The sequence below is a fragment of the Humulus lupulus genome, chromosome 3, assembly GCF_963169125.1.
Source record: "Humulus lupulus chromosome 3, drHumLupu1.1, whole genome shotgun sequence".
Taxonomy (NCBI): Eukaryota; Viridiplantae; Streptophyta; class Magnoliopsida; order Rosales; family Cannabaceae; genus Humulus; species Humulus lupulus.
In genome coordinates, this window is record NC_084795.1 from 39,050,270 (window position 1) to 39,077,599 (window position 27,330).

Below are 27,330 nucleotides of genomic sequence, written 5' to 3' on the forward strand. Positions count from 1 at the left end.
CATAATATTAAAATATTCAGAATAAAATATTGATTTGCTAAAGGACATATTTGGTAATATGTAATAATAAAAATGTGGTTAGATTATTTTACATTAATGAACATTTTGTTGGGTTTTATGCCCTTTTAAAACGGGACATGAAACACGATTTCATATTGTCAATAAAAGTAGTAGAAATCATTTAGTTTGACAACCGTGTTGCTTGCTTGTTTTATGACATGATTATGGAAATAATAAAAACATTTATAAAATCTCAAACATATGGATGGATTTTAATTGTAATTATATGTTTAAAAGAACAAGTCCTAAGATTAGATCAGTGCATTGGATTTTCACTGATTAGGCAATCTACGATATGCTCTACTTATACATTCGGGGTGTGATGTCTTTTCTAAGACATTGACCAAGTAGATAAGATCAAATGTATTTGGTTATATCAGACTAGGACCGATATTGATTATTGATTGATAAATAAGTATCGTTGTTATCAAATCTAATCAATGTCACAACGTTGACCATATGTTAAGTCAATCTTAATTCTGAGTGATAATATTATGCTAATTATATTATTTAAATCTTTTGACTTGTTCGTTACTAGCTTACCCTGTGGTTTAGGCCATACTTACATCTTGGAGATTTAGTAGTGTGATTGAGTGAGAGTATTATTCATAGATATGAAATCTATAACTTCTGTATGAGAAGTGAAAAGATGATTTCCTTAATTGCTTTGTTCAAAATGTTAAATGATTAAGATCTCATTTCTGTGATTAAGTTCATAGAAATATCATTTATGAGGAACTTAGTGGGAGTTAAGAATAAAATACTTATGAGGGGTAAAATGGTAATTTGCACCTAGCTCATTAGTAAGTCATCGATAGAGAATTGACTAACTATAATATTTATAACAATGGATAACGTATTTATGGTTTGGAAAATATGCTCTATGAATTCAAGAGTTCAATTCCAAGTCTATAGTGGAGTCACGAGGAATTAATAAGGTAGTGAAATTATTCGTAAATAAATTCATGGTAACTTATTGGAGCTTGATTTCATGGATCCATGGTCCTCACATCACCTTTGAGTAAATCATCTAGAATGTTTCAATTATCAATTATGATTTTTAAAGTTGACTAGGTCAATTTTGGAAAATTTATAGAGATATGAGATTTAGAGAATAAAATAGAATATTTGGATAAATTTATTAATATTGATAAATTTGTATCAATATAAATAAATAATATTAAATCAAGTTTCAAATTATAATTAGTTAATTTGAAGGATTTAATTAATTAATTAAAAAAAATAAAAGGTTTTAATTTAGGCCCTGTTACAAATTTTCTACACGCAAATATACACGTTCGTTTAATAAGCAATATAATGTAAGAAAGGTCGAACCCACAAGGAATGTTACCAAGTACTAATCATTAATCCTAATATTCTATTTGGTTAACAATAATTTGATTATAAAAATTAAGTAAAACTATTGAAATAAGGACGTAATTGCAGGAATAAAAGATAACATAGGGAATAGAATTCAATAATTATATGAACTAAGGCAATTAACTTCATCTACCATCCACTTTATATTTTAGTAACACAAATTATACTATTCAATTCTCTTTCGTGATAGCAGGTCAACAAAAGTATCTTATATTCAGACTAGGATATACAAGTCTCAACCTTATGTAAATTTTATACATCTCTGTGATAAGTGAACATAAGACAGACATTAAGCAAGACAACTCTAAAGCTACACAAACCAAATAGGTACTCTCATCCTATAATGAAATCTACGTCTATTCAATTACAACATAATCAATTCTCACTTCTCAGATTTCGAATCAAAATCATATAAATCATGTAATAGAGGGTCAGTCAATCACAAGCATCAAGCATAAATTCAAATAGATCACAAGATAGAATAGAAATCATAAAACTTGCATTAATTCAAAATAAATTTTCAGAAGAATCCATTAACACCCTAGAAAAAGAGTTTAGTTCATGACATAATTCATAATAACCACAGAAGAATTAAAAAGCATCCAAATTATAGAAATTAAAAGTAGAAAAGAAGAAAAACTATGAAAAGTTCTTTGATTCCACTTGCAATCCTCCACAATATGCCTCTATCTATCTCCTATGGTTCATCTTTTTAAAAAACGTCATTAAGAAAGCTTTTATAGTTCCTAATTAATTATGTGCGAAAGGACAAAATTGTCCTTGAAAAATATTCTTAATTGTGCTTCCGTACAGACTGGCGCCACGGCGCTGGTGTGTAGAGCCACGACTCTAATGTGCTTTGCGTTCCAGATTTTGTCTCTGGAGTATGTAACGCCGCAGCTCTGTCTAGTAGAGCTGTAGCTCTAATTCTGGCTGACTTTTGTTTTCTTCTCTGTAACTCTTAGGGCTACAGCTCTACACCATAGAGCTGCAGCTCTAACTCCAAATTTTCACCAAATCACCAATTTGGTCCCTAGTTTCGCCCAATTTCCATTCCTTAGCATGTTTAACACCGTTTCTTCAAGAATTAAGCGTTTTTCCTCCAATTTCAAGCTATTTCCTTAATAACCATACTTAATCCTGAAAACACAATAAACACCCGCATAATATCGCACAAAACCAAATAAAAGACTAAAATTGCATCTTAAAACACGCCATAAAAACATACCAAAACTAATCCTAACAAATTCCCCCAAACTTATCCTTTACTCGCCCTCGAGTAAAGAATAACTAAGACTCGATAAAACCTAAACAAACCAAATTGACAACCATAAAATAGCCTCAAAAATCATGAATACCATATGCATATAATTCTAAAGAAAAGTAATGTGTCACATCAAAAATTAATCCAGAATTTTAATCAAAATACTTTACCCATTCACTATAATCCATTAGTACTCATGCTCATTCACTCATAACCAATAAATGTAAATAATTGAACCAATCTATGCATGCCAAATGCTCACCATCAATCCACTCAACACGGTTATTCCATTTGCTTGCTATACTTACTATTCTCCACTAATGTAAACAAACACACACTTGAAAATCAATAAGACTTTACAAAGCTTGTAATAGATGACTTAGGTAAAGGTGGATGAGAAGACATTTTAGGCTCAAGTATACCATAAGCATTCAAACCAAGCAACCTATCCCTTTAACTCAACTTCACATCCCACTGTTACCCCCTTTTTTTTCTTTTTTCATTTTTTCAATATTGAGAAATTTTTTTTCTTCTTTTTCAAACTACATTCCCCCAAACTTAGATTTTTCAGTAAATTACTTTAGGAATGTAGTTTATTCTGAATTTATAATTTCTTTTCTCTTGTTTTTTTCTTCTTCAATCTTTTTATGCACTGAGTAACCACATGTTTCTACATATGTCCCTTAAACATTCACTCCCCCATCTAATCAAAAGATGTGTTTTTATGCTCATGGTATAGGACAAAGAGAATAATGAATACACTGATGCAAGTATAGGCTCAAAACATGTGTTAACCAATGAAAAAGGTCAATTGTAAGGCTTAAATAAGGTAACTAGAGATAAAAATATATAGGGTTTAGCTTGAAAGGCTAAATCATTCCAAAGATGGCCTACATCCTCTTCTTAAGTGTGTATTGTTTAGGATTTCGTCTCAAATAACAACAAGCAAGTTCTAGAAATATTTCAACTTGTACAATCCATAGTCCAAATTCAACATGCATATACAAAGTTCAAATCCCACATTTACAGCTATGAGCAATAGTTCAAACAAGTATTCAATTAACCACAGTGAAGTGAAAAAGTATTTCAATCAAGCACACAGGTTTTTATATGCACAACTCTTCCTTCAGATTATACAACATAGCATTCACTCAATCTCATCAGCAACAAATTATCAACTTGGTTTACACTCTAACAATACTGTGAAAAAAAAAACAACAAAGAACAGCAAAGCTAAAAATAAATCACTTCCCCCAAACTTAAGACTAACATTGTCCCCAATGTTAAACTCAAATAAAAAGAAAAGACTTACCTAAGACCCCACTGGATAACATTAAAGTGGAGGAGGCGCTGAAATGGGAGTTGTGCTAAAAAAAATTACGATGGAAACCCTTAAATTGCGTTTCTGGGCCCAATTGGCACCGCAGCGCTGGTGTACAGAGCTGCGACTCTAATTCTGACTTTTCTCACCACTTGCTCTCTGACTTCCCTAGAGTTGCGGCTCTACTCCACAGAGTTGCAACTCTAATTTCTCCCAAAATCCTCAACGCCTCTGACTTAGGCAGCGCCGTAGCTCTAACTCCTTGAGCTGTGACTCTAATTCAAATTTTCTGGCTCCTTCCCTTCTGAACACATTAGAGATGCGGCTCTAATTTCTAGAGCTACGACTTTAATTCAACTTTTGTGCTATTTTGCTGCTCTTTTTTCACATTTTCACGGTTCTAATTACATAAAATATTTACAAAAACTTTACAAAAATAAAATAAAATAAAATTGCTCAACTAAAAATAGCATAAAATAAAAAATAACGAAAACATAAACTTGAGATGCCTCTAAAGGGCATTGTCGTTAACGTCATTTAGCCGGACGCTAACAACTTTCTTAAATTCAACTTGGATCCAAACCACCCCTCATGTACTTAAGAGACATAGTATCATGAGAAGACGCTCGTTTCTTGATATTGTACATTTTTGGAACTTTCCACCACTCATGAAACAATCAAGCTTTCTCACTAAAGATCTTTTTCACTTTATGACGAACTGTTCACTTTCCACCTTCAACCATAGATTTCTTCTTAGTAAATTTCAGCCTATCACACTTACTTTCCACCACATCAACTCTACAACAAGTTGGAACCTCCGTTGCTGCAAAAACATTAAATGTTACCTCTTCTTTTTGCACTCGAAACTTCAACTCGCCTTTTTGCACTCGAAACTTCAACTCGCCTTTTTGCACATCTATTAAGGCCATACCAGTTGCTAAAAATGGCCTTCCGAGAATAATTGGCTCGTTTGTGTCTTCCTCCATATCCAAAACTATAAAATCTACTGGGAAGATGAACTTATCGACCTTTACTAACACATCTTCTATGATCCCCCTCGGATGAGCCAGTGATCGATCGGCTAATTGTAATGTGACAGTAGTTGGCTTTGCCTCACCCAAACCAAGTCTTCTGAATACTGGTAGAGGCATGAGATTGATGCTGGCTCCCAAATCACATAGTGCATGTTTACACTCAAAGTTACCAATTGTGCATAGGATTGTGAAACTTCTAGCATCCATCAACTTCTGTGGAAGCTTCCTTTGAAGAATAGCGCTGCAGTCTTCTGTCAATGCCACCATTTCGTAGTCCTCCATCTTTCTCTTCTTTGATAAAATCTCTTTTATGAACTTAACTTAACTGGGCATCTATTCTAGCGTTTCTACAAAGGGGATGTTGATATGCAGTTTTGACGCGGTTTTTCGCCAATAGTGTATTAAGAAATAATACGGGTAGACTAGTGCTTAATAAACCGTATTGAAAAATAAATGAATTCACTCAAAAACATAGAATTTTTACGTGGTTCAGTAGTTAAAATCCACCTTGTCCACGAGTCTATATTATTGCTGTTTCACTCTCTCTATTTTGGCAGAGTTTCAGTATTACAGAAAAAAATGGTCTCATTTCCTGTCCAATATTCCCAGTATTTATAAGGGAATTTCATGGACAGGTTTAGGTAACCGCGTGAGTCAATCACGCATTTACATAATTATTACATTTAATACAAATAATTCCCATTTATATTGGGATATGATCTGATCACAAGGTAAATGTACTCCTAATATCAGGGATATTAAATATGACAGTTTGGTCATAAATATACATATAAAGGGATCCCGAGTCTCTGGGGATCCGTGGATATGCAATATACTAGAACTACCACGAGCTGGATATCTTCTCCAAGCTCGTGTTTCAACATCTGTTTTAATATTCTAAGCTTGCGCTTCACAACCTTCTTGTCCGTAGCTCGGGTTAAACCCAGGACGCCTAACACCACGTGTGGCCACATGAAACTGGAGCTGTCCACGTGGATAATAAGTAGATATCATTCCCTTGGTTATTTCTCCGTATATTTATTTGCAAGTTGTACTCGAGCTGAGTGAATGAACTTGGGCTAAAAGTAGGGTACAACATTTGCCCTCCAAGTTCCTGCTCGTGTATGTTGTCGTCACTTTCTAACCTACACAGTAGGGGCTTTTAGACTTCCGTTACATAAAACCACGCCTGCCCACTACTTGAGTACTGGACACGTGGTGTACTGCAATTGGTGTCTGTTCAGGCTTCGAGGACTGCAATATTTGTCATGTCACCTTTTTGCCATCGTTTGGTATATTTAACCTTAGCCCTTGGATCTTGAACTAACCCAATTGGATGGCTTAGATTAATCTACACAATTTACGTATAAATAGGATGGCCAAATTTCAAACTTCACCACCTTTCATTTAAAACTTTTCCTTTTCTGCACTTCCAAGCCTCTCTTCTCTCCCAAAAAATCGTCCATTGTACCCAGTCACTCAGAAGCTTTTCAGGAGCTTCCCGTTGTTGAGTCTACATCTTACCGCCCACGAGCACACTTCTTGTAAGTATCTCATTCTTTGGTTTGAAAAGTTTTTTTCTTTTTTTTTTTAAATTGAATTTCTATTCTTCACCATGTTCATCAACGCCTATTGTAGTCACTGGCAGGCTATTTCTAAATGTTCTTAGGTTCAATGGGTGAGTCCAAAAATTTCTTAGAAATAAAACGTTCATAAAACTGGGAAATTTCTGGGTAAATCTGGGTAACCCTAATGGTGCATTAATTCAAAGAATACCCATTCGGGGTAAAGGAAATGAAGGGTTTTTAGGTTTAGAACCAGATAGCTTAGAGGCTACGTTTTCTTGGGTGGTTTTGCACTTAACCGCCTCCTAAGGAAAGTAGTGGTCTGACATTCTGACACACGGATCCCTAAATATCAAGGGTTTGTTAGGAAACCGAGGCACGTAGCTTAGGATATTGCGTGGCATCACGCGATGGGGCTGAGGCTAACCTTAGCTCGTGTATCAAAAGTAAACTGTTTCCTTCATACTTTCATGTCATAGTTTTAGAACCTATTAGGTCGCCTGCTAACTAGGTCGTTTTGTCGTTAGGTAATCTGATGGCTCCTCAAAAGAATAACTTCCCAAAGAAGAATGCTTCGAGCTTGTCCTCTCAACAGAAGAACAAAGGGAAGTAGATCGCCCCAGAATCTCCCATCCCGCACTTTGGTCCGGTGGTGGAGAAGGAGATCGTGGCCGATCCCAATGCATACTTCAAGGCTGAGCGTATCATTTCAAAGATCACGACTCAGGGGAGAGTGAACAAGATCATGTTGAGCCACAATATAGAGGTCGGAACTGGAACTCTCCTCGTCCGACCTGCGTTCGAAGGGGAATGGAGTTGCTCCCCTCTCCAAGACGACTTTGCGACTTGGAGCGACGAGCATCTAAAGTTTGGGGTCTGGACCAGTACTTCATAGATTATTTAAATTACGTGAAGCTAGCTCCATTTCAGCTCCCCCCAAATTCGTACAGACTTTTGGTGGGGCTGAAGAATTTGTTCTTGATACACGAGTGGGAGGTCCCCACTCCAGTAGACAGTTTGTATTTTTTCTACCTCAAGGCAAGCCCCGACCAGAGGGGACGCGGTGACAGATTCTACTACCTCACATGATTCCCTAACTCGGTCTCCATCATCAAGATTCCCAGTCATCCAAACGACTATAAAGACTTGTTCTTTATGTCGAATGGATTCCGAAATTGCGAACATCTCTACTTCAACTGACCTCGTAAGTCTTCCATCCTTGTGACTTCAGCTCGTGAATTTTCATTTAAGATATATATATTTTTTTGTCTTAATTAAATTTGTTTCTCGTGTAGCCATATTTATAAGGATGGGAAAGTCCGTGACTCTCGGGGGTTAGTATGAGAAGTTGTCTGGGCTTCCCCCCAGTGAGAAGGACTACCGCCATGTCATGAATGACATCATGATGCTGGCTTGCAAGTTGATCGACGAAGGTCAAACACTGGCCTTAAGGAGTTAGGCTGCCCTTCCAGTGATCCCCGAGCTTCCATCCTCTCAAGAGGCCTTGCCAGTCATTGAGGATGAGGAGGATGAAGAAGACGAGGTGCCTCTAGTGTGAAAAAGACGGGCTCCTGAGGCTGTCCGGGAACCCGATCTAGAACGAGTTGCATCAGGGGCAACAGTCAGCCCCTCCAGCCAAGGTAACCCATACCCCTATAGGGAATTAGATAGGGTTGTTGTCAATTTTAGGTTAGTTCATTTTAATCTGAACCAACTCATCCATCATCATCCCTATAACCCGGATTGAAATATAAACCTGCTCCAGTGCGTAGACCACCTAGTGGTACGCCATGACAGTAGTTATCCTAAGGGCACAGTCGTAGTTGATAGCACTTTAAACTTTAGATCCGCCATTTTTGAGGAGTATGGGACCAACCGTAGGACCTTGCCTTCTCTGCTCGAGGGTGCATTTTCTCCTGGATTCAGACAGTATGTAGATGAATCCAGCCCTGAGGAAGGACCTGATCCTGAACCCCTTAGGATCCTAGGAATATTAATTGTAGACTCCCCTTCTCCTCCATTAGTTCCAAGGCCGGAGGTCGTGCCTATCCCACCCAAAACACCCGAGCTGGTGATAATAGACTCCTCCCCCAGCCCGGAGGGTAGGATCTTTGTTTTCTTTCTTTCTTTATAAATGCTTTTTGAAACATTATTTTTGTGAACTAACTCTTTTTGTTCTTTTCAGGTCAAGAGATGGAACAACCAGGAGCCCCCGATCTTTGAAATGCTTTCTAGACTAAGAAAGCTGGCTCGGTCCCCATTGTGAAGAGGCCCAGGTTTACAAAGAAGGCCACCTCAGCAGCGGTAAACACCTCAAAATCCCCCACCAAAAATAAGGAAACGAGCTCGACTCGGGAGGCTACGGTCACTATCGAGCAACTTCCTCCTCCCCCGCCTTGCTTCGGGCCTCCCCAGGCTCAAGTGATACAAACCGAGCCTCCATCTCCCACCGTCCGAATACCAGTAGATCCTCAGGACTTGAAAAAGATCCTTGAAGCCTTTCAGGGTATCATTTATGAAACTGCGAGCCATATGGTGGAGCACGCCTATAAGGCCAGCTCAATGGATCTGAGGACCATCGAGGAGCGCAGCCCGGAGAATGTCATGGAATCAGCTATGGGGATGAACCTCACTGTAAGTTCTCTTTCCTTACTTGGTGAAAAAATTATTTTTATTGTGACAAAGGGTATATCTCTGACTTGTATTGTTCTTTTGCAGTCTGTTCTGGCCCAGTTTCGCAGCATAGCCCATGCTAGGGCTAGAAATGATGAGCTTTGGGCTGAACTGAACGCTGCCCAAACAGCCATGACTGCAGCTCAAGAAGGTGAGCAGGCCACCAAAGCTGCCTTGGCGGTTGCTTAGAAGAATGAGCTTGATGCCAAGGCTGTTATCGCCTCATCCAAAGAAAGCAAACATGCTGCAAAGAATGCATTGTCTGCCTCCCAGGCTTAAACTACACAACTTCAGGCCGAGGTTGATGAAGGCAAAGCAAAACTGCTTGAGGCCGAGGCCGCGGTCAAAGAAGAAAAGGCGACCTCATCGTCAGCCATGGATGAGATGTTGTACCACTGTTGGGCCCTCAATCCAGATGGGAACTTCTCTTTCATGGGACCCAGGTTGTGGGATCCGTACCTTGCAAAATTTAAGGGTCGACTCTTGCTAGAACCATCGAAGACTAGCGATGCATCCAGAATGGCGGAAGGAGATGGCGAGGAGGTCACATCTTTAAGGCGAGCTGATGGAACCCACTGATCTCCTTTGTATTTGTTTTTCTTTGTAATTATTTAATAGTTTTTTTTATATTAAACAATTGCCTTCGGGTTCAGTTCGAGGTTTTTTCTCCTCGTGATAATTTGCTTGCTTTATTTCAATATACATCTTTTTGATCCATTTATCTTTCCTTTACTATCTCTCATGTTTATGAATCCTTACACTTGTACATTAGATATTTTAGGAATCAGTTTTTAGATCAAGATAGATTTTATTGCGTTGGGTTATATTCAAGTTTTGTGCTTGGTTATATCCAAGTTTTTTTTGGTTATTTGTACCCTACCTGTCAAGAATCAAGCCTCAAACCTGGTCATATCCAGGGTTTTTAATTTTTTAAACTTAGTTCACGTTAGGTTGATTGAAACTCAGGCTTTAAGAAATCGTTGAATAATCAATTTTTCTAAACTTCTAAGTTTTGGACCTGGTTATGTCCAGAATTTTAAATGATTTTAAATTTACTTCGCGCTAGGATTATTGAAATTTCGAACTTTAAAAAGCCATTGAATAATCAATATTTCCAAGCTTCTAAATTTCGAACCTGGTTATGTCCAGGATTTTAAATGATTTAAACTTAGTTCGCGCTAGGTTTACTGAAAACTCGAGCTCTTAAAAAAGTCATCGAATAATCAATTTTTCTAAACTTCTAAGTTTTGGACTTGGTTACTTCCAGGATTTTAAATGATTTTAAATTTAGTTCGCGCTAGGTTTATTAAAAATTTGAACGTTAAAAAGCCATTGAATAATCAATATTTCCAAGCTTTTAAATTTTGGACCTGGTTACGTCCAGGATTTTAAATGATTCGAACCTGGTTATGTCCAGGATTTTAAATGATTTAAACTTAGTTCGCGCTAGGTTTATTGAAAACTCGAGCTCTCAAAAAGCCATCGAATAATCAATTTTTCCAAGCTCTAAGTTTGTTAATCTTATTGAGCAGGCTTAATTTTGCCAACCTCGAGTTATGTGCCCCCAAGTAACCAGGATGTAGAAACTTTCTTGGTTGCTCTTACAAACATTAGAACATGAACTAATACAATCTAAAAAGGAAATTATTTAATACTCCATCTATTATTTAATCAAATGGCTTTCATAAATATGCCTTACAATGATGGTGGTACTACTGATAATATTTTTTCAAATGTAGGTAGTTCCAGGTTCGTGGGACTACTTTCCCATTCAGCCGAGCTTTCTTGAAAGTTCCTTCACGCAAAACCTCAACGACTTGATATGGTCCTTCCCAATTCGGGCCTAAAACACCGTCCTTGGGATCCTTGCCTGCTAGAAATACCCTTTGGAGAACCAGATTTCCCAATCCAAATCTACACGTATTAACTTTAGAATTAAAATACCGAGTGATTTTTTGTTGATTATGGGCAAGCTGTAATTGCGACTCTTCTCATTTTTCTTCAATCAGATCGAGGGATGCGTTAAGTAGTCCATCATTTTACTCTTGGTTGATTGTCCTTTGCATGTGAGTGGCTACCATGGCTTTGACTGGAAGCACGACCTCGCTTCCAAAAGTTAAGGAAAAAGGAGTATGCCCCTTGGAGGTTCTGTGAGAAGTTCGATAGGCCTACAGTACTTGCGGGAGTTTTTTGGGACATAGTCCTTTGGCTTCGTCTAACCTCTTCTTCAGGCTTACCTTTAAGGTTGTATTCATAGCCTTGACCTACCCATTGTCCTGCAGATATGCTACTGAGGAGAAACTCTTCATAATGCCATATTTTTCACAGAAATCAGTAAAGAGATTGTTGTCGAATTGTGTCCCATTGTTTGACACGATCTTTTTAGAAAGCCCAAATCGACATATAATACTCTTCACCATGAAGTCTAGGACTCTTTTTGAAGTGATGGTTGCCTGAGGTTTGGCTTCTACCCACTTCATGAAATAGTCGATCACCACCACCGCGTAACGAACTCCTCCCTTTCCCATAGGTAGGGGCCCTATTAGGCCAATTCCTCATACTGCGAATGGCCACGAGGATGAGATCATCGTTAGCTCTTAAGCAACTCAGGCAACTATGGCAAAACACTAGCATTTTTCACACTTCTGTGTTATATTATTTTATAATATAATGTAAAATTATATTATATTATAATATAATGTTTTAGATGAAATAAAATGTGACAAAGTGTGTCACATATTGTAACATATAATAGAGAGTTACAATATTTAGATATATGAGATGTATCCAAATAATGTAACATATTTGGTGTTACAAAATTGTAACTTCCAAATATTACCCTTTATTATGTAAATTTGTTGTTACACAATATTGAGATGAATTTCATAAAGCCATATGTGATATGGATGTTAGAGATATGATTTTAACCCCAATAATGTGTTTTGGGAGTTACAAAATCATTTGGGAGGGTTTGAAACTGTTTGGAAAAACAGCACATTTTTTGTGCTGAATTTGGTCAGTGGCCGCGGCTTGTGGGTCAGAGACCAGTGGCCGCGGCCTGTGGGTCAGAGACCAGTGGCCGCGGCCACTAATGTCTCTGGCCACGGCCACAGGCCAAAAAACTGACCAATTTTCAGTTTTTTCAATATTTGTTGGACGGCTCAAAAAACCCAAATAACTCCCAAATCTCTTTTTTAATTTCATATTAATCCAATTAAACATTGGTAACAGCCATGGGGGTTAGTGGAATTTGAAATTCAAAGGGTGTCTCTAAACTCTATAAATAGGAGTCTATAGCTTACTTGTAAGACAACTTTTTATCCACTAGAGCACTTGGCTAGAAACACCTTGAGGCTTGATAATTCCAGAAAGCTTTTCCAATATCTGAGAGAGATCCCTTAGTGCTTGAGTTAGGGGGAAATAAGCTTTTGGACAAAGGTTTTAAACCTTGTTCAAGTTGGTTATCCCCAATCCTCTTCACTTATGTTGTGTAAGTGAGAGTTTGATTGTGTTTCTGTTCTTCTTTTTATTCTATTGCTTTTCTTCTTATTCTCTTGTTCTATTTACTTGTATGTTTTGTTTAAGAGTTGTAATATTTTCATTTGGTCTAAACACTTTATTTTACTTGTAATCTTTTGCTTAGAGTTGTATTCTCACTATTCTCTTCTTCATCTTCTTCCTTTCTTTAGTTTATTTGTATTTTCAGTTATAGAGTTGTAACCTTATTTAATCAATCTATATTTACTTGTAATATTATTGCATAGAGTTGTAATATTATAATCATTTCCATTGAGGCAAAACAATATTTTCCTAACATTCTGAACATACGAGATTGAGTCTTTTGTTAGAGTGGGCCAAAAATAGCCCTGCCTCAGTATTTTTTGCACTAGGTTTTGCCCCCCAACATGATCTTCACAAAATCCTTCGTGCACTTCTTGGAAAATGGTTTTAGCTTCCTCAAGCAGAACATATCATAGGAGAGGCAATGAATGACCATGTCAGTACAAGGTCCCATCCACTATCACATACCGCGGAGCTTGATAAACTATTTTTCTTGTGTCCATTCTATCATCAGGTAGCCTTCTGTTGTGAGGTATTCCATTACGGGAGTCATCCAGGCCAGTCTTGTGTCGATCATTTCGACTTCTATCATTTCTGTCACACTCGGATTCTTCAAGAACTCTACTGGCCCTACATTCAATGTCTCGGCTTCTTTTGTTGTGGCAAGTCATGCCAAGGCGTCAACATTTGAATTTTGCTTGCAAGGTATCTGTTCCATAGAACTGTACTCAAATTCAGAAAGTTCTCCCTTCACCTTAGCTAGGTAGGCCGCCATCTTCGTACCTCGAGCTTGGTATTCATTCAATACCTGATTGATCACAAGCTGAGAATCACTATAGCATTGGATGACTTTTTCCTTGAGCTTCCTTGCCACTCTCAGCCCAGCTAGTAAAGCTTCATATTCAACTTCGTTGTTGGATGCCTCAAATTTGAATCTCAGAGCGGTATGAAATCGATGCCCTTCTGGGGAGATTAGGATGATCCCAGCTCCCGATCCGTTCTCATTAGATGATCCATCCACGAAGATTTCCATAACTCCTGCACTAGTTCCTTTAAGAGCTCATCTTAAAATTTGGTACATTTAGCCACAAAATCAGTAAGGGCCTGACTTTTGATTGAGGTCTGTGGCACGTACAATATCTTAAACTGGCTAAGCTTGATATCCCATTTTAAAAGATGTCCCAACATTTCAGGTTTTTGCAATACCTGCCTTAAAGGTTGGTCGGTCATGACATTGATTGAATGGGACTGGAAATATGGCCGGAGCTTCCTGGAAGCCAATATCAGACAGTGTGCCAGCTTCTCTATCAATGGGTATCGTGACTCAACTTCGAGAAGTCTCTTGCTTATATAATATACTGGTTTTTGAGCACGGTCTTCTTCTCAGACTAACAGAGGTTCTCTAGACATATGCTTAGATAACACTGGGGGCTCGGCCAAGTGCGTTTTTAGGTCGAGTAATGCCTATTCGCACTCCTCAGTCCACTCAAATTTTTTGTTTCCTCTGAGCAAGTTGTAGAATGGCATGCACTTATCAGTAGATTTTGAAATAAAACGATTCAAAGCTACCACCTTTCCAGTCAGTCTTTGAAATTCTTTATGCGACCTGGGCGAGGGTATTTCTAACAATGACCTGATTTTCTCGGGATTTGCCTCTTTTCCCCTCGTGTTAACTATGAAACCCATAAATTTTCCAGACGCCACTTTGAACGTGCACTTCTGAGGATTTAGCTTCATGTTATACCTCCTTAAGATTCCAAAACATCCTTCTAGATCAAATACATGGTTATCGACAATCTTTGATTTGACAAGCATATCATCGTCATACACTTCCATACTTCTCCCAATCTGATTAGCAAACATTTTGTTGACTAAGCGTTGATATGTAGCTTCGGCATTCTTTAGCCCGAAAGGCATGAATTTATAACAATATACGTTATTTGGGGTCATGAAGCTAGTATGTTCCTGGTCCGCAGGATTCATCGCGATCTGGTTATATCCAGAATACGCATCCATGAAGGACATGAGCTCGTGACCTGCCGTGGCATCTACCAACTGATCAATCCTTGGTAGTGGAAAGCAATCCTTGGGACAAGCTTTGTTCGGGTCGAAGAAGTTGAGGTACGTCCTCCATTTCCCATTTGTCTTTGGGACCAACACGGGATTGGCGACCCAGATCGGGTATTTTGCTTCATGGATAAACCCGCACTTAAGTAGTCGAGCTACTTATTCCTAAAGAGTCTCAGCTCATACTGTTCCCAAACGTCTCTGTTTTTGGGATTTTGTAGGCACGTTCTTGTCCAAATTTAAAGTGTGCATGATTACACTCGGGCTTATTCCCACCATATCTTCATGTGACTAGGCGAAAACGTCCAGATTCTCTTGTAAGAAATTGATCAACTCCTTCTTCCTTTTATCATTAAGAATCTTCCCAATCTTTATGACTCTTAAAGCTTCATTGGAGTCAATGTTTACCTCCTCAAGCTCCTCCAGAGCTTGGAGTTCTGACCTGTCTTCACCTATTCGTGGGTCAATGTCATCGCGTTGGGCGTTGTTATTGTCCTCTTTTTGATGAGGTTCTTCCTTCCCGCAAGTAACTTCTACTTCCTGGGACTCCTCGCCTCCGTCATTTATGACCATAGTTTGTTGTTTGGGTTGTAATTTTCCCTTCATAGAAATGCTATAGCATTCTCTGGCAGCGAGCTGATCACCTCTGACGGTGCATATTCTCGCAGCTAAGGGGAATTTTATTGCTAGGTGGCGGATAGAGGTTATGGCTTCAAATGCCATCAACACAGGTCGGCTCAAAATAACATTGTATGTAGCTGGAAAGTTGATTACCACGGACTCAAGAAACTTGGAGACAGTTCGTGAGCCTTCTCCCAATGTTACCACTAATCCGATCATCCTGATGGCTGCTGACCCTTCACCAGAAAACCCGTACAAAGTCATTGAGGTCGCCTTCATTTCTGTTACAGACAACCCCATTTTTTCCAAGGTGGACCTAAAAAGAAGATTCACAGAACTCCCGTTATCTATTAGTGTCCTCCTGTAATGACCCAAACTTCCTAATAAGGCTTCGGGCCTTGATTAGGAGGTCGAGAGGGCCATAATTGATTTATTATGCAATTCAATGATTATATGCTTGTTTAGGTGTATTAAATATGCATGTGAACCCATTTTTTATTAATTGGGTGATTCTCATATTTTGGCCATTTCGGGTATGTTTGGCATATATGTGGCATGTGTATGGTGCTTCATTATTATTTGGTTATGCTAGGGTTACTTAGCACGAGACGATCTTAGGAGGTGAGCTAGTGGGAAAGTCACAACGGGATTCATACTTGATTCGAAGTGAGTCAAGGGGTATTTAGAACATTACCAGGATATTGGGTAATGGGAATCAATATTTGATGATAAATTGGGAGTTAGTGAGTTCAAGGGGAAATTCTGGGAATTTTGACTATTTTACCCCCCGAGGGCATTTTCGGGACCTCGAGCATTAGGATTTGATTAAGGCTACTTAAACTTGAAGTAACCTGTTAGAATTATAAAAGAACGTTCAGAACGTTCTCTCTTCCTCCCGTTCCCTTTTCGAAACCCGATCACATTTTTAAAGGAAACTTGAGCTTTAGGACTCGAATCCAAGTGAGGACCGAGGAATTTTGAATCTAGGGAAGATAAGAAACTTATTAGCCAGAGGATTTAGCGAGAAACAACATGAACAGAGGTAATTTAAGCTTTGAATTATGAGTTTATTCTATGCTCTTGGTGTTCTTGAGTTTTACAAACTCAAGACTTGGATTATGAGTTTCTATGGGGATTTTGGGTATTTATTGATGTTTTAATGTTGTTAAGATATTGGGTGAACAACTTAGGGGATTAAAATATTGATTTGAGGGGCTAGGGACATGTTGGGGTCGGATTTAGAGCTTTGAAGCTCGAACAACACGAGATGAGGAACCCAGAATCTGGTTTGGGCGCTGTAGTGCTAGGTTGTCTTTTTGGGGGGTTGAGGTTCTGCCTGTAGCACTGTAGCTCCCATAAGTAGCATTGTAGCACTACTCAGTCTTCAGAATGTGGTTTTTTGGGGTTTTTACCCTAGGGCTTGGGGGATGATTTCACCACCCTGTTTGGTGGGATTGGAGGTCCCGAGAGAGCGCGGGATTGGTCTTGGGATTGGGTTTTGGAACTTGAACTTATTGAAACACTGTTTATGGTTGTGACTAGGTTATCGCTAGGGGATTGGAAATTGGATCGTGCTTGTGGCTCGTTCTTTGGTAACCTGTGCTTGGACCAAAGGTAAGAAAACTACAACCAGTATGTGACATGCATGGTTATTAATGAGGCACGTTGAGTGCTCTATATGTGGACATTGATTGCATATTAAATGCTTCGTAGTCTTGCTTATCTGTGAATGGTACTAACTTATTAGTCAGAATCGGCAATGGTCAGTATTGATTGCGAAGCTGTGACTTATTAGTCAAGTTCGGCAGTAGTACTGAGCACTGGTCGTATGGTATTGGCTTATGAGTCAAGAACGGTATTACCGTGTTTAACACAAGTTGAAAAGATTAGATCTAATTGACATAAGCATTATCATCATAAGCATGAAATGCTTGACCGACCTTAAGTTCAATGAAAACTAAAAGTGCTTGTCTAGTCTAAAGGCTAGTTACATAGAGCCAGGGCTATAAGCTTAGGTGGTTGATACGTCACATGGATAGAGGGCATGGGGCCTCAGAGATAAACTTTTCAGTCATCTAATAGAGATAGACTTATCAGTCATTGTTTACCGAGTTTTTTGGAAACTAGAATTATAGAAGATAAGAGAGCTTAAAAAGAAAGGATTTAGAAAATGCAAGCAAGGTTTTTACGTGGTTGGGGCGTTAATTAGCCTTAGCCCACGAGTCAGTTGTATTAGAGCTTAGTGAGCTTTTGACAATGGAGTATTTTGCAAGTTTGAGCAGAGTAATTGCTTACAAGAAAAATATAGGATCCCTCCTTCAATGCACCACTATTCATATTTATAGGCAAGCGAGTGCACTGGGCTTGGGCCGGGCTAGCCCGGGCCCAATAAGGGTGTCAATATTATTTTCTCTTTGACGGAGGCTCAATACAAATGATTGAAATATAAAACATATATTAACCAAGGCCCATTGGGCCAGCCCAAACATGATCACATTATAAGACTCGCGACAAACTGGTGCTTCAGTCTGGGAGTTATGGGCTACGACGAAGATTCGGGGGATAAGATCGGTCAGTGTAGTGGCGGCACAGTTCTGAACCAACGGCGTACAATCCCGAGGTAGCCTCCTTTGCAGGTTTCTTATGGGGACGCAATTCCATGCTTCTTGGGATGATGTCAGTATCGGGGATACTGTATCACTCCAAACTCGGTCAACCGATCTAGGTCCTTTTACCAACATCCCCCTCTATTTACCAGGGTCCCTGTTCGTTTACCAGGACCCAGGTTCATCCACAGCGATGCCAGCCTAATCTTGGACTTGGGAGTCATGACCTCTTTTACCGCATCTCGGGAGACATCCTAGTACGCGGTCCCGGGTTTATGCAACCTGCTCCACGCAATGGTCCCAGCCAACGCTTCCGGATGCCCTTTGGGCCTTGCCAAGACTTGGACTGCCAATCTTCATTTTTTCTTCGTCTACTGGGCCCGATCTGGGCTTTAACCCCCTGAAAAGCGGTCCATAAAATTAGAGTGTGGATCCATATATTTTGGAAGAAACGGGGATAACAGTCATCTACATAAGGATAGACTTATTAGTCATCTATACAGTGAGACTTATTATTCATCTACCTCAGAGATAGACTTATCAGTTATCTAACAGAGATATACTCATTAGTCATCTACATAAGGATAGACTTATCAGTCATCTAACAGAGATAGACTTATCATTCTTCCATATAGAGATAGACTTATTAGTCATCTATATAGAGATAGACTTATCAGTCATCTACATAAGGATAAACTTAGTAGTCATCTATATAGAGTATGGCTTATTAGTCGTCTATTCAGAGAAACTTATTAGTCGTCTACCTCAGAGAGACTTATTAGTCATCTACCTCAAAGAGACTTATTAGTCATCTACCTCAGAGCGAGAGACTTCTTAGTCATCTACTCAGAGCGCAGGACTCCACAAACATTTATTTGTACCTGTTTGCATGCATGAGTTGGGTTATTACTGCTAGGCATGCCTATTGTGATTTAGTGACATGTTATTACTTGTTCATGAGCATATTGATTTTTCTTGCTGAGCTTCGGGTCACAGGTGCTATGTGGTACAGGTAAAGGCAAAAGAAAGCTGGACCATCCTTGAGTTAGAGAGCTTAGGTGACGATGCGTACATATGCGGCTGCTCGACCACTACGGCCGAGGGTTTGAAGAGGAACTAGGGTTAAGCCCTATTTTTTCGCTTAGATCGGTTAGTTGTAAATATTTTATTGTAATTAACTTTTAAATTATATTTTGGGATCCCAATGTATACAGTAAACGTTTTAGTGAAATGTTGTATCTTAACCAAAGTTTTTAACCCTAAACCGTTAATCATACTTAGCTACATGATTATGGCCAAATGAATCGATTAGTGAGTATAGCACTGTTTAAAATGCACACCGTAATGGTCCTTGGGTCGTAAGGTGTTACAAACTTTGTATCAAAGCGAGCCAAGGTTAAGGGTTCCTTAAGACAAGCTGGGCATGAAGATAGCTTCAGACAAACATTGTACACTATTTAACCTTGTACACTCATCAAACTTTGTACACTCGTCACTGAAGATAGCTTCAGGGTATGATAACTATTTATGTGGTTATGTGCTTAACTGCTTAAATAGAATTTAAATGCTTTACTAGCATATTGTACTTGGGATCATAAGATTTTGATAGAGTCTGACTCTTGACTATTAATATGACTATATGATTACATGCTCCATGATTATATATATATATATATATATGAATGTGATAATTGCATGGTGGAGTTGGGAGCATGGTGTGTATGTTGGAAGAGCAGAGGTTATGAATTGATGAACAAATGCTATGGGCATGTTTTTAGCACTATAGTGGTTTGTGATTGTAGTGTGGTATGATTATTCCCGTGGGGAAGGCTTTTAAATATGCTCGTCATGTTTAATGGGTCAAGTTATTGACTGTAGATTCAATCAACAAGTATGTATCCAAGGTAGATAATGAGACCTGGTGGTGGTTAAACCGGGGCTGGGGATTACAGCTAGGGTTTGAGTTCCTCACCTGCCCCTCAGAATTTCCAATAGGTGTTTACAGATATGCAATTAAGATTGTAGAGGCAAGAGGAAGAGATTAGGTGTTTGAAGCAACAGTAGAATCTGTTAGGGAACACCTCTTCCTTCGCTATGCTGGGAGTGGCACCAGTATTGACTCAGCCTAGGGTTGAGAGCAGATGGGAATTTCTTTGTGAAATATTCCAGGAATATTACCCTCCAGTCGTTGAGGGAGGCCTAGATCCATTTAGAGCTGAGCAATGGATGGGCATGATCAGTTTCATTCTCAACAGTATGGGGATGGTAGGTCACGATAGGGTGATCTGTGCTACATATGTATTGTGGGATGATGCCCAGATGTGGTGGGAAGTGGTATCTTATACACGAGATACAACTATGATGGATTGGAAAGAATTTAGGCAGCTGTTTAATGAAAGATATTACTGTGATGCAGCCAAGACTGCTAAGATGAATAAATTTTTGAACCTCGTTCAGGGAAATGCAACAATAACCGAGTATGTTAATAGATTTGATGGGTTGGCCAAGTTTTCTTTTGATATGGTACCCATAGATGTAGCTCGGAAGGAAAGGTTTATCTAGGGATTGAATCCCAGAATAACTCAGGGCATTAGAGTTGCCCTAGTGCATGAAATCTCTACCTATGCTCAGGTGGTAGGGAAGGTTCTTGCTGTTGAGAGCATAGGAAATCAGATTAAGAAGGAGAGTGTCAGAGAGCACGGAGCTCAGACAGTGACACCTCCATTTATTGGTTCGAGCAAGAATAAGAACTGGAGGACTTATCTAAAATGTGCTTAGTGCAAGAGGCGTCATATGGGAGAATGTCGAGCAAGGGCATGCTTCTTATGTGGAATAGTTGGGCATTTCATGAAGGATTGCCCAAGGTGAAGGAAGAATGAGCCACAGGGGGTGGACAGCTCGACTCTAGCTCGAGTGTTCGTTCCGATGCAGTCAGATTCAGAGACTGAAACTAAGACTGAGGCTGGTTCGTCAGGGGTGGCAGGTTAGCTTTCTAGTTTTGATTTTTGTATTGTGCTGACTGGTTTTGGTGCCATGTTGTTCTTGGCTTATTGCTCTAGAGAGGCATAGACTTGATATGCAGATTGCATGGTTATGTTGTGATGAGTTAGATTATGGTGGAAAGGACTCATCAGTTGACTTGATAGGGTTGGTTATGACTGACTTCAGTATGATCCTGGATATGGATTGGTTAGCCAAGTATGGGGCGATGATAGAATGGTGATTAGATTGATGCCAGAGACGGAACCAGGTCTAGGGTGCTGTATTGAATAGTTTTAGCAGAGCTTGAAGAATTAAAGGACTCAGTTATTGAGTAAGAAGGTATTCTCCAAGGTGGATCTTTGATCTGGTTATTACCAGCTAGAGAATAGGGAGAATGATATGCAGAAGACTATTTTTATATTAGATATGGGCACTGGGAGTGCTAAGTTATGTTCTGATGGATTAGATGAACAGAATATTAAAAAATTATCTGAATTGGATTTGTGATCGTCTTGATCGATGGTATTGTGGTGTATTCTCGGTTGGAGAATTGCCAAGGTTAAGGAATGCCTTAGAGGGCAGGAGTTTCCTTGGATGGGCAGGATATTACATGTACTTTGTGGAAGAGTACTGAGTCTTCTTACATATTAGAATCAGTTTGTAGGTTGTTATGACACCTCAGTGACAGGGAAAAGGGATTGCCTATGCATCATGTTAGTTAAAGGATATGACCAAAACTAGAGTAGAGTTACTAGTGGGCTAGGTGGCTAACATTACATTTGAGTTTACTATTGCAGAGAGGATCAAAGGACAAACAGTTAAGTGAACCCATAGATGGGAAGAATTGAGGGAAATGTCTTAGCTGGATTAGCTAAGGATTATGCAGTGTCAGCTATGAGTTTATTGTGGTATAGGGATCAGACATGGGATCCGATGAACAATGGATTAAATAGAAGATTTTGGATGAATCTTATATTACCCTCTTATTCTCTTCATCCAAGCATCATGGAAGATGCAACATAATATGAAAACTTTATATTGGTGGCATGGGATGGAGCAAGATGTAACTGAATACGTGGCAAAGTTCTTAACCTGTTAGTAGGTCAAGACAGAGTATCAGAAATCACTAAGGTTGTTGCAGCCTTTATGTATTTCATAGTGGAAGTAAGGAAACATCGCGATGGGTTTCGCGGTGGGGCTACCCAGGATAGTGGGTCAGCATGATTTGGATTGGGTCATTATGGACCAGTATTTAAGTTAGCTCATTTCTATCAACAAGGACAAGTGATATGGTTGATCAGTCTTCAGATCTTTGTGTGAGAGAGGTAGTATGCCTTCATGGAATTCAAGGTCTATCTTATCAGATGAAGACTCTATTATTATTTCCAAGTTTTGGGAAAGGTTGTAGAAGGCGATGGGTATACAGTTGGAGTTTAACACAATTCATTATCCTCATACTAATGGTAAATCAGAGAGAGATTTATCCAGTTATTGGAAGGACACTTTATGAGATGTTGTATGGTAGAGAGTGTTTATCGCCCATTCATTGGAATGAGATGGGTGAGATGTAATATCTGTATCCTGAGATAGTTCAGGGGATCATTGAGGTTATTGAAAAGGTTATAGCTTGGATGCTCACTTCTCAAAGTAAATGGAAAAGTTATGTTGATTTGAAATGCAGGAACATGGAGTTCCAGGAGTAAGATTGTATCTTCCTTAGAATGTCACCGTGGAAAGGGGTGAGGAAATAAGGGCAAGTTGAGCTCTAGATTAGTAAGGACTGTTTGAATCCTAGATATGATCGATCAAGTTGCCTATGGATTGGCCTTATCTTTGGCACCATCAGCTGTATACAGTGTATTTTATATTTCCATGTTGAGAACATGGGTTAGAAGAGACTCATGAGCTGAGATATGAGAATCTGGAGATTGAGGCTAAGTTATCCTATGAGGAATAACCAGATCAAATTTAAGCAGAAAGAACAAGGTTCCGAGAAGCAAAGCTATACCTTTAGTTAAGGTATGATACAGAAACAGTGAGGTCGAGGGAGTGACCTAGGAACTAGAATCGGATATGCGGAATTTATATTCCGGGCTGTTCAGATAAAATTTCGAGGATGAAATTTTTGTAAGGAGGGGATAGTTGTAATGACCTAAATTTCCTAATAAGGCTTAGGGCCTTGATTAGGAGTCCGGGAGGGCCATAATTGATTTATTATACAATTAAATGATTATATGCATGCTTAGGTGTATTAAATATGCATGTGAACCCATTTCTAATTGATTGGGGATTTTCATATTTTGGCCATTTCAGGTATATTTGGCATATATGTGGCATGTGTGTGGTGCTTCATTATTATTTGGTTATGCTAGGGTTACTCAACACGAGACGATCATAGGAGGTAAGCTAGTGGGAAAGTCACAATGGGATTCATACTTGATTCAGAGTGAGTCAAGGGGTATTTAGTACATTACCAGGATATTGGGTAATAGGAATAAATATTTGATGATAAATTGGGAGTTAGTGAGATCAGGGGATATTTTGGGAATTTTGACTATTTTACCCCCGGGGGCATTTTCGGGACCCCGAGCATTAGGATTTGTTTGAGGCTACTTAAGCTTGAAGTAACTTGTTAGAATTATAAAAGAACGTTCAGAACATTCTCTCTTCCTCCCATTCCCTTTTCAACACCAGATCGCGTTTTCAAAGGAAACTTGAGTTTTAGGACTCGGATCCAAGCGAGGATCGAGGCACTTTGAATCTAGGGAAGATAAGAAACTTATTAGCCAGAGGATTTAGCGAGAAACGACGTGAACAGAGGTAATTTAAGCTTTGAATTATGAGTTTATTCTATGCTCTTGGTGTTCTTGAGTTTTACAAACTCAAGACTTGGATTATGAGTTTCTATGGGGATTTTGGGTATTTATTGATGTTTTAATGTTGTTAAGATATTGGGTGAACTGTTTAGGGGATTAAAATATTGATTTGAGGGGCTAGGGACCCGTTGGGGTCGGATTTGGAGCTTTGAAGCTTGAAGAATATGAGTTAAGGAACCCAGATTCTGGTTTGGGCGCTGTAATGCTAGGTTGTCTTTTTGGGGGGTTGAGGTTCTGCCTGTAGTGCTGTAGCGCCCGTAGATAGCGCTGTAGCATTACTCAGTCTTCAAAATGTGGTTTTTTGGTACTTTTTGGGGTTTTGACCCTAGGGCTTGGGGGATGATTTCACCACCCTGTTTGGTGGGATTGGAGGTCTTGAGAGAGTGCGGGAATTGTCCTGGGATTGGGTTTTGGAACTTGAACTTATTGAAACACCATTTATGGTTTTGACTAGGTTATCGCTAGGGGATTGGAAATGTAGAGTCCAAGAACTTTACTTAGCTAATTGTTTAGTAGTATTATAGTATGTTTAGTGTTATCATTGTTACTTTAGATTTTTGGTTCAGGCCGGGAGTTATTTGGACACTCATAGTAGTACTTATAGATTTTCTAAGTTTAACCTATAGTTTAAGAATATTAAGTATAACCTAAGGTTTGATTAATGTGACTGATATTAAGGATTATATTATTATATTATAAGGTTTAGACATCAACCAATAGGATTTTAAGCACATGTTTTGAATGGTAATTAAGGATTAAGTATTTTTTAGGATTAAATTAAATAAGGGTAAAAGTTTGAATGTATAGGGTCAGTCAGCAGCTTTGAGCACGTTGAGGGCTTAGTCAAGGCTGTTTACTCCATTCAAACTCAGCTAAAAATGTGTAAATTCGTGTTTAAATATTCAGCGTATGCCGATATATCGCAGCTATAGGGGGCGATATATCGCAGCACGTAGATACGGAAAACACGAATCGATGCACGGTCGCCTCGGGAACAAAGGTCCAGGCGATATATCGCCTATAGGGGGCGATATATCGCCTCCACCAGCATGAATTCAAATACTTTTGAATTCCTTTCCCTTCAGCCATTCAAACTCCTTCAACAGTCCAGCATCTTCTGAACGAGTCTTCAGCCTTTGCTGAACGATTATTCAAATGATTTTCACCTAAAAAGCCATTATTTTTATTCAAGTAAAATCAAGATATTTTCATTCCCAAACTCTATAAATAGGACCTAGTACCCAGCCATTATTCACCATTTTCTCTAAGTTCAGAAGCTGCTAGTGTTAAGTGAGTGTGAGAGTGTAAACACTTGGTTTGGGGAAAAACTATAAGCTTAAACATCATAAGCTTATCAAACACTTGGGAAGTGAGTTCTATAGTATTTCGGTGGATGTTAGATTGATCTTGCAATCTTTGAGGTAAACCCAAAACTCTAGTTCTTTTCTGTATTTTTATGTTATTTCCTTTCTCAAAACCTTCTACTCAGTCCCCTAACCTTATTCTTATTTTGGTTAGGGAATCCAAGCTTTTAAGCATATAAGTCGGTAAGTATGTTTTCTATGGTTTAGTCGTTCCATCTCTTTCATTTCATCTCCTTTCTTTAGACTTACTCTTTCTTATGGTTTTAGGAGTGTTCCAACAATCCCAACTCAGTCCATAATCTTGGTAACTTTGGTAAGGAAATAGGCTAGAATCAACATGTTATGTGATTATGTTATCTATATGTTTTATGTTATTAAAAGTGTTATGATATATGTGTATGTTTGTAGGCTTGGGCATATGACCCATATGACTAACAAGACCCCAAATGGGTTATGGGCATATGACCTACTTAGCTAGTAGGACCCCACTAATCCCATGGGCATATGCTTGTTTAGTCTATGGGACCCCAAGTAATAATGGCCATTATAATAAGTGTATGTTATATGTATTATGTTAAGTCTTTATGTTTTCTTATGAAATTATGTATGTGACTTGGTGTTAGATTTTCCTTACTGTGCATTAGGCTCATTCCTTTCTGTTTATGTGCAGGAAAATAAGTTTAGAGGTGGAAAGATTCGTGGCGCTTGGAGAATGTGTATCGATGATGAATGGAGTCAAGGGGCCGAGTGTTATTCGATTCGAGGATATAGTCTCCTTTTATGTTTTTATGGTTTTTATGTGTATTTTCCGCATTATTATGTAATGTCTTTTATTTTAAATCTTGTTTTGTTTTAAAGACAATGGGATCCCAAAATCCTTCTTAGTATTCTGTTTATTTGTAAATAACTCTTATTTTCAAGTTACTCAATAAATTATGGTATTTTCGTAAAAATGTAAGTTTTATGTATAGTTTCGATAATGGTCCAATTAGTCTAGATTAGTGGGTCATTACAGGAAACAAGATCGTGCTTGTTGCTCGTTCTTTGGTAACATGTGCTTGGACCAAAGGTAAGAAAACTGCAACCAGTATGTGACATGCATGGTTATTAATGAGGCATGTTGAGTGCTCTATATGTGGACATTGATTGCATATTAAATGCTTCATAGTCTTGCTTATCTGTGAATGGTACTAACTTATTAGTCAGAATCGGCAATGGTCAGAATTGATTGTGAAGCTGTGATTTATTAGTCAAGTTCGGCAGTAGTACTGAGCACTGGTCGTATGGTATTGGCTTATGAGTCAAGAACGGTATTAGCGTGTTTAACGCAAGCCAAAAAGATTAGATCTAATCGACATAAGCATGAAATATTGACCGACCTTAAGTTCGATGAAAACTAAAAGCGCTTGTCTAGTCTAAAGGCTTGTTACATAGAGTCAGGGCTATAAGCTCAGGTGATTGATACGTCACATGGCTAGGAGGGCATGGGACCTCAAAGATAGACTTATCAGTCATCTAACAGGGATAGACTTATCAGTCATCTACATAAGGATAGACTTATTAGTCACCTATACAGAGAGACTTATTATTCAGCTACCTCAGAGATAGACTTATCAATTATCTAACAGAGACAGATTTATCAGTCATCTACACAAGGATAGACTTATCAGTCATCTACCTCAGAGATAGACTTATCAGTCATCTAACAGAGATAGACTTATCATTCATCCATACAGAGATAGACTTATTAGTCATCTATATAGAGATAGACTTATCAGTCATCTACATAAGGATAGACTTATTAGTCATCTATACAGAGTATGACTTATTAGTCTTCTATTCAAAGAGACTTATTAGTCGTCTACCTCAAAGAGACTTATTAGTCATCTACCTCAGAGAAAGACATATCAGTTATCTAACAGAGATAGATGTAGAGTCCAAGAATTTTACTTAGCT

At 38.7% G+C, this 27,330-nt stretch overlaps 1 protein-coding gene across 1 annotated transcript; it reads right to left on the reverse strand.

The window, feature by feature from the left end:
• Positions 1–4,365: 4,365 nt before the first annotated feature.
• Positions 4,366–5,341, reverse strand: LOC133823956 (uncharacterized). Its single transcript, XM_062256811.1, has 2 exons — positions 4,871–5,341; positions 4,366–4,425 (listed from the first exon to the last, which is right to left on the reverse strand). Exons 1-2 carry the CDS (start codon positions 5,339–5,341, stop codon positions 4,366–4,368), a joined length of 531 nt encoding a protein of 176 aa, XP_062112795.1.
• Positions 5,342–27,330: the final 21,989 nt, after the last annotated feature.

What these genes read in the sequence shown, in the direction of transcription:
- LOC133823956 (XM_062256811.1), bottom strand. Translation starts at nt 5,341, where the DNA reads ATGGAGGACTACGAAATGGTGGCATTGACAGAAGACTGCAGCGCTATT. An exon ending in TTCGAGTGCAAAAAGAAGAG is followed by an intron (nt 4,426 to 4,870) that starts GTAACATTTAAT and finishes TTATGTAATTAG; the next exon opens with AACCGTGAAAATGTGAAAAA.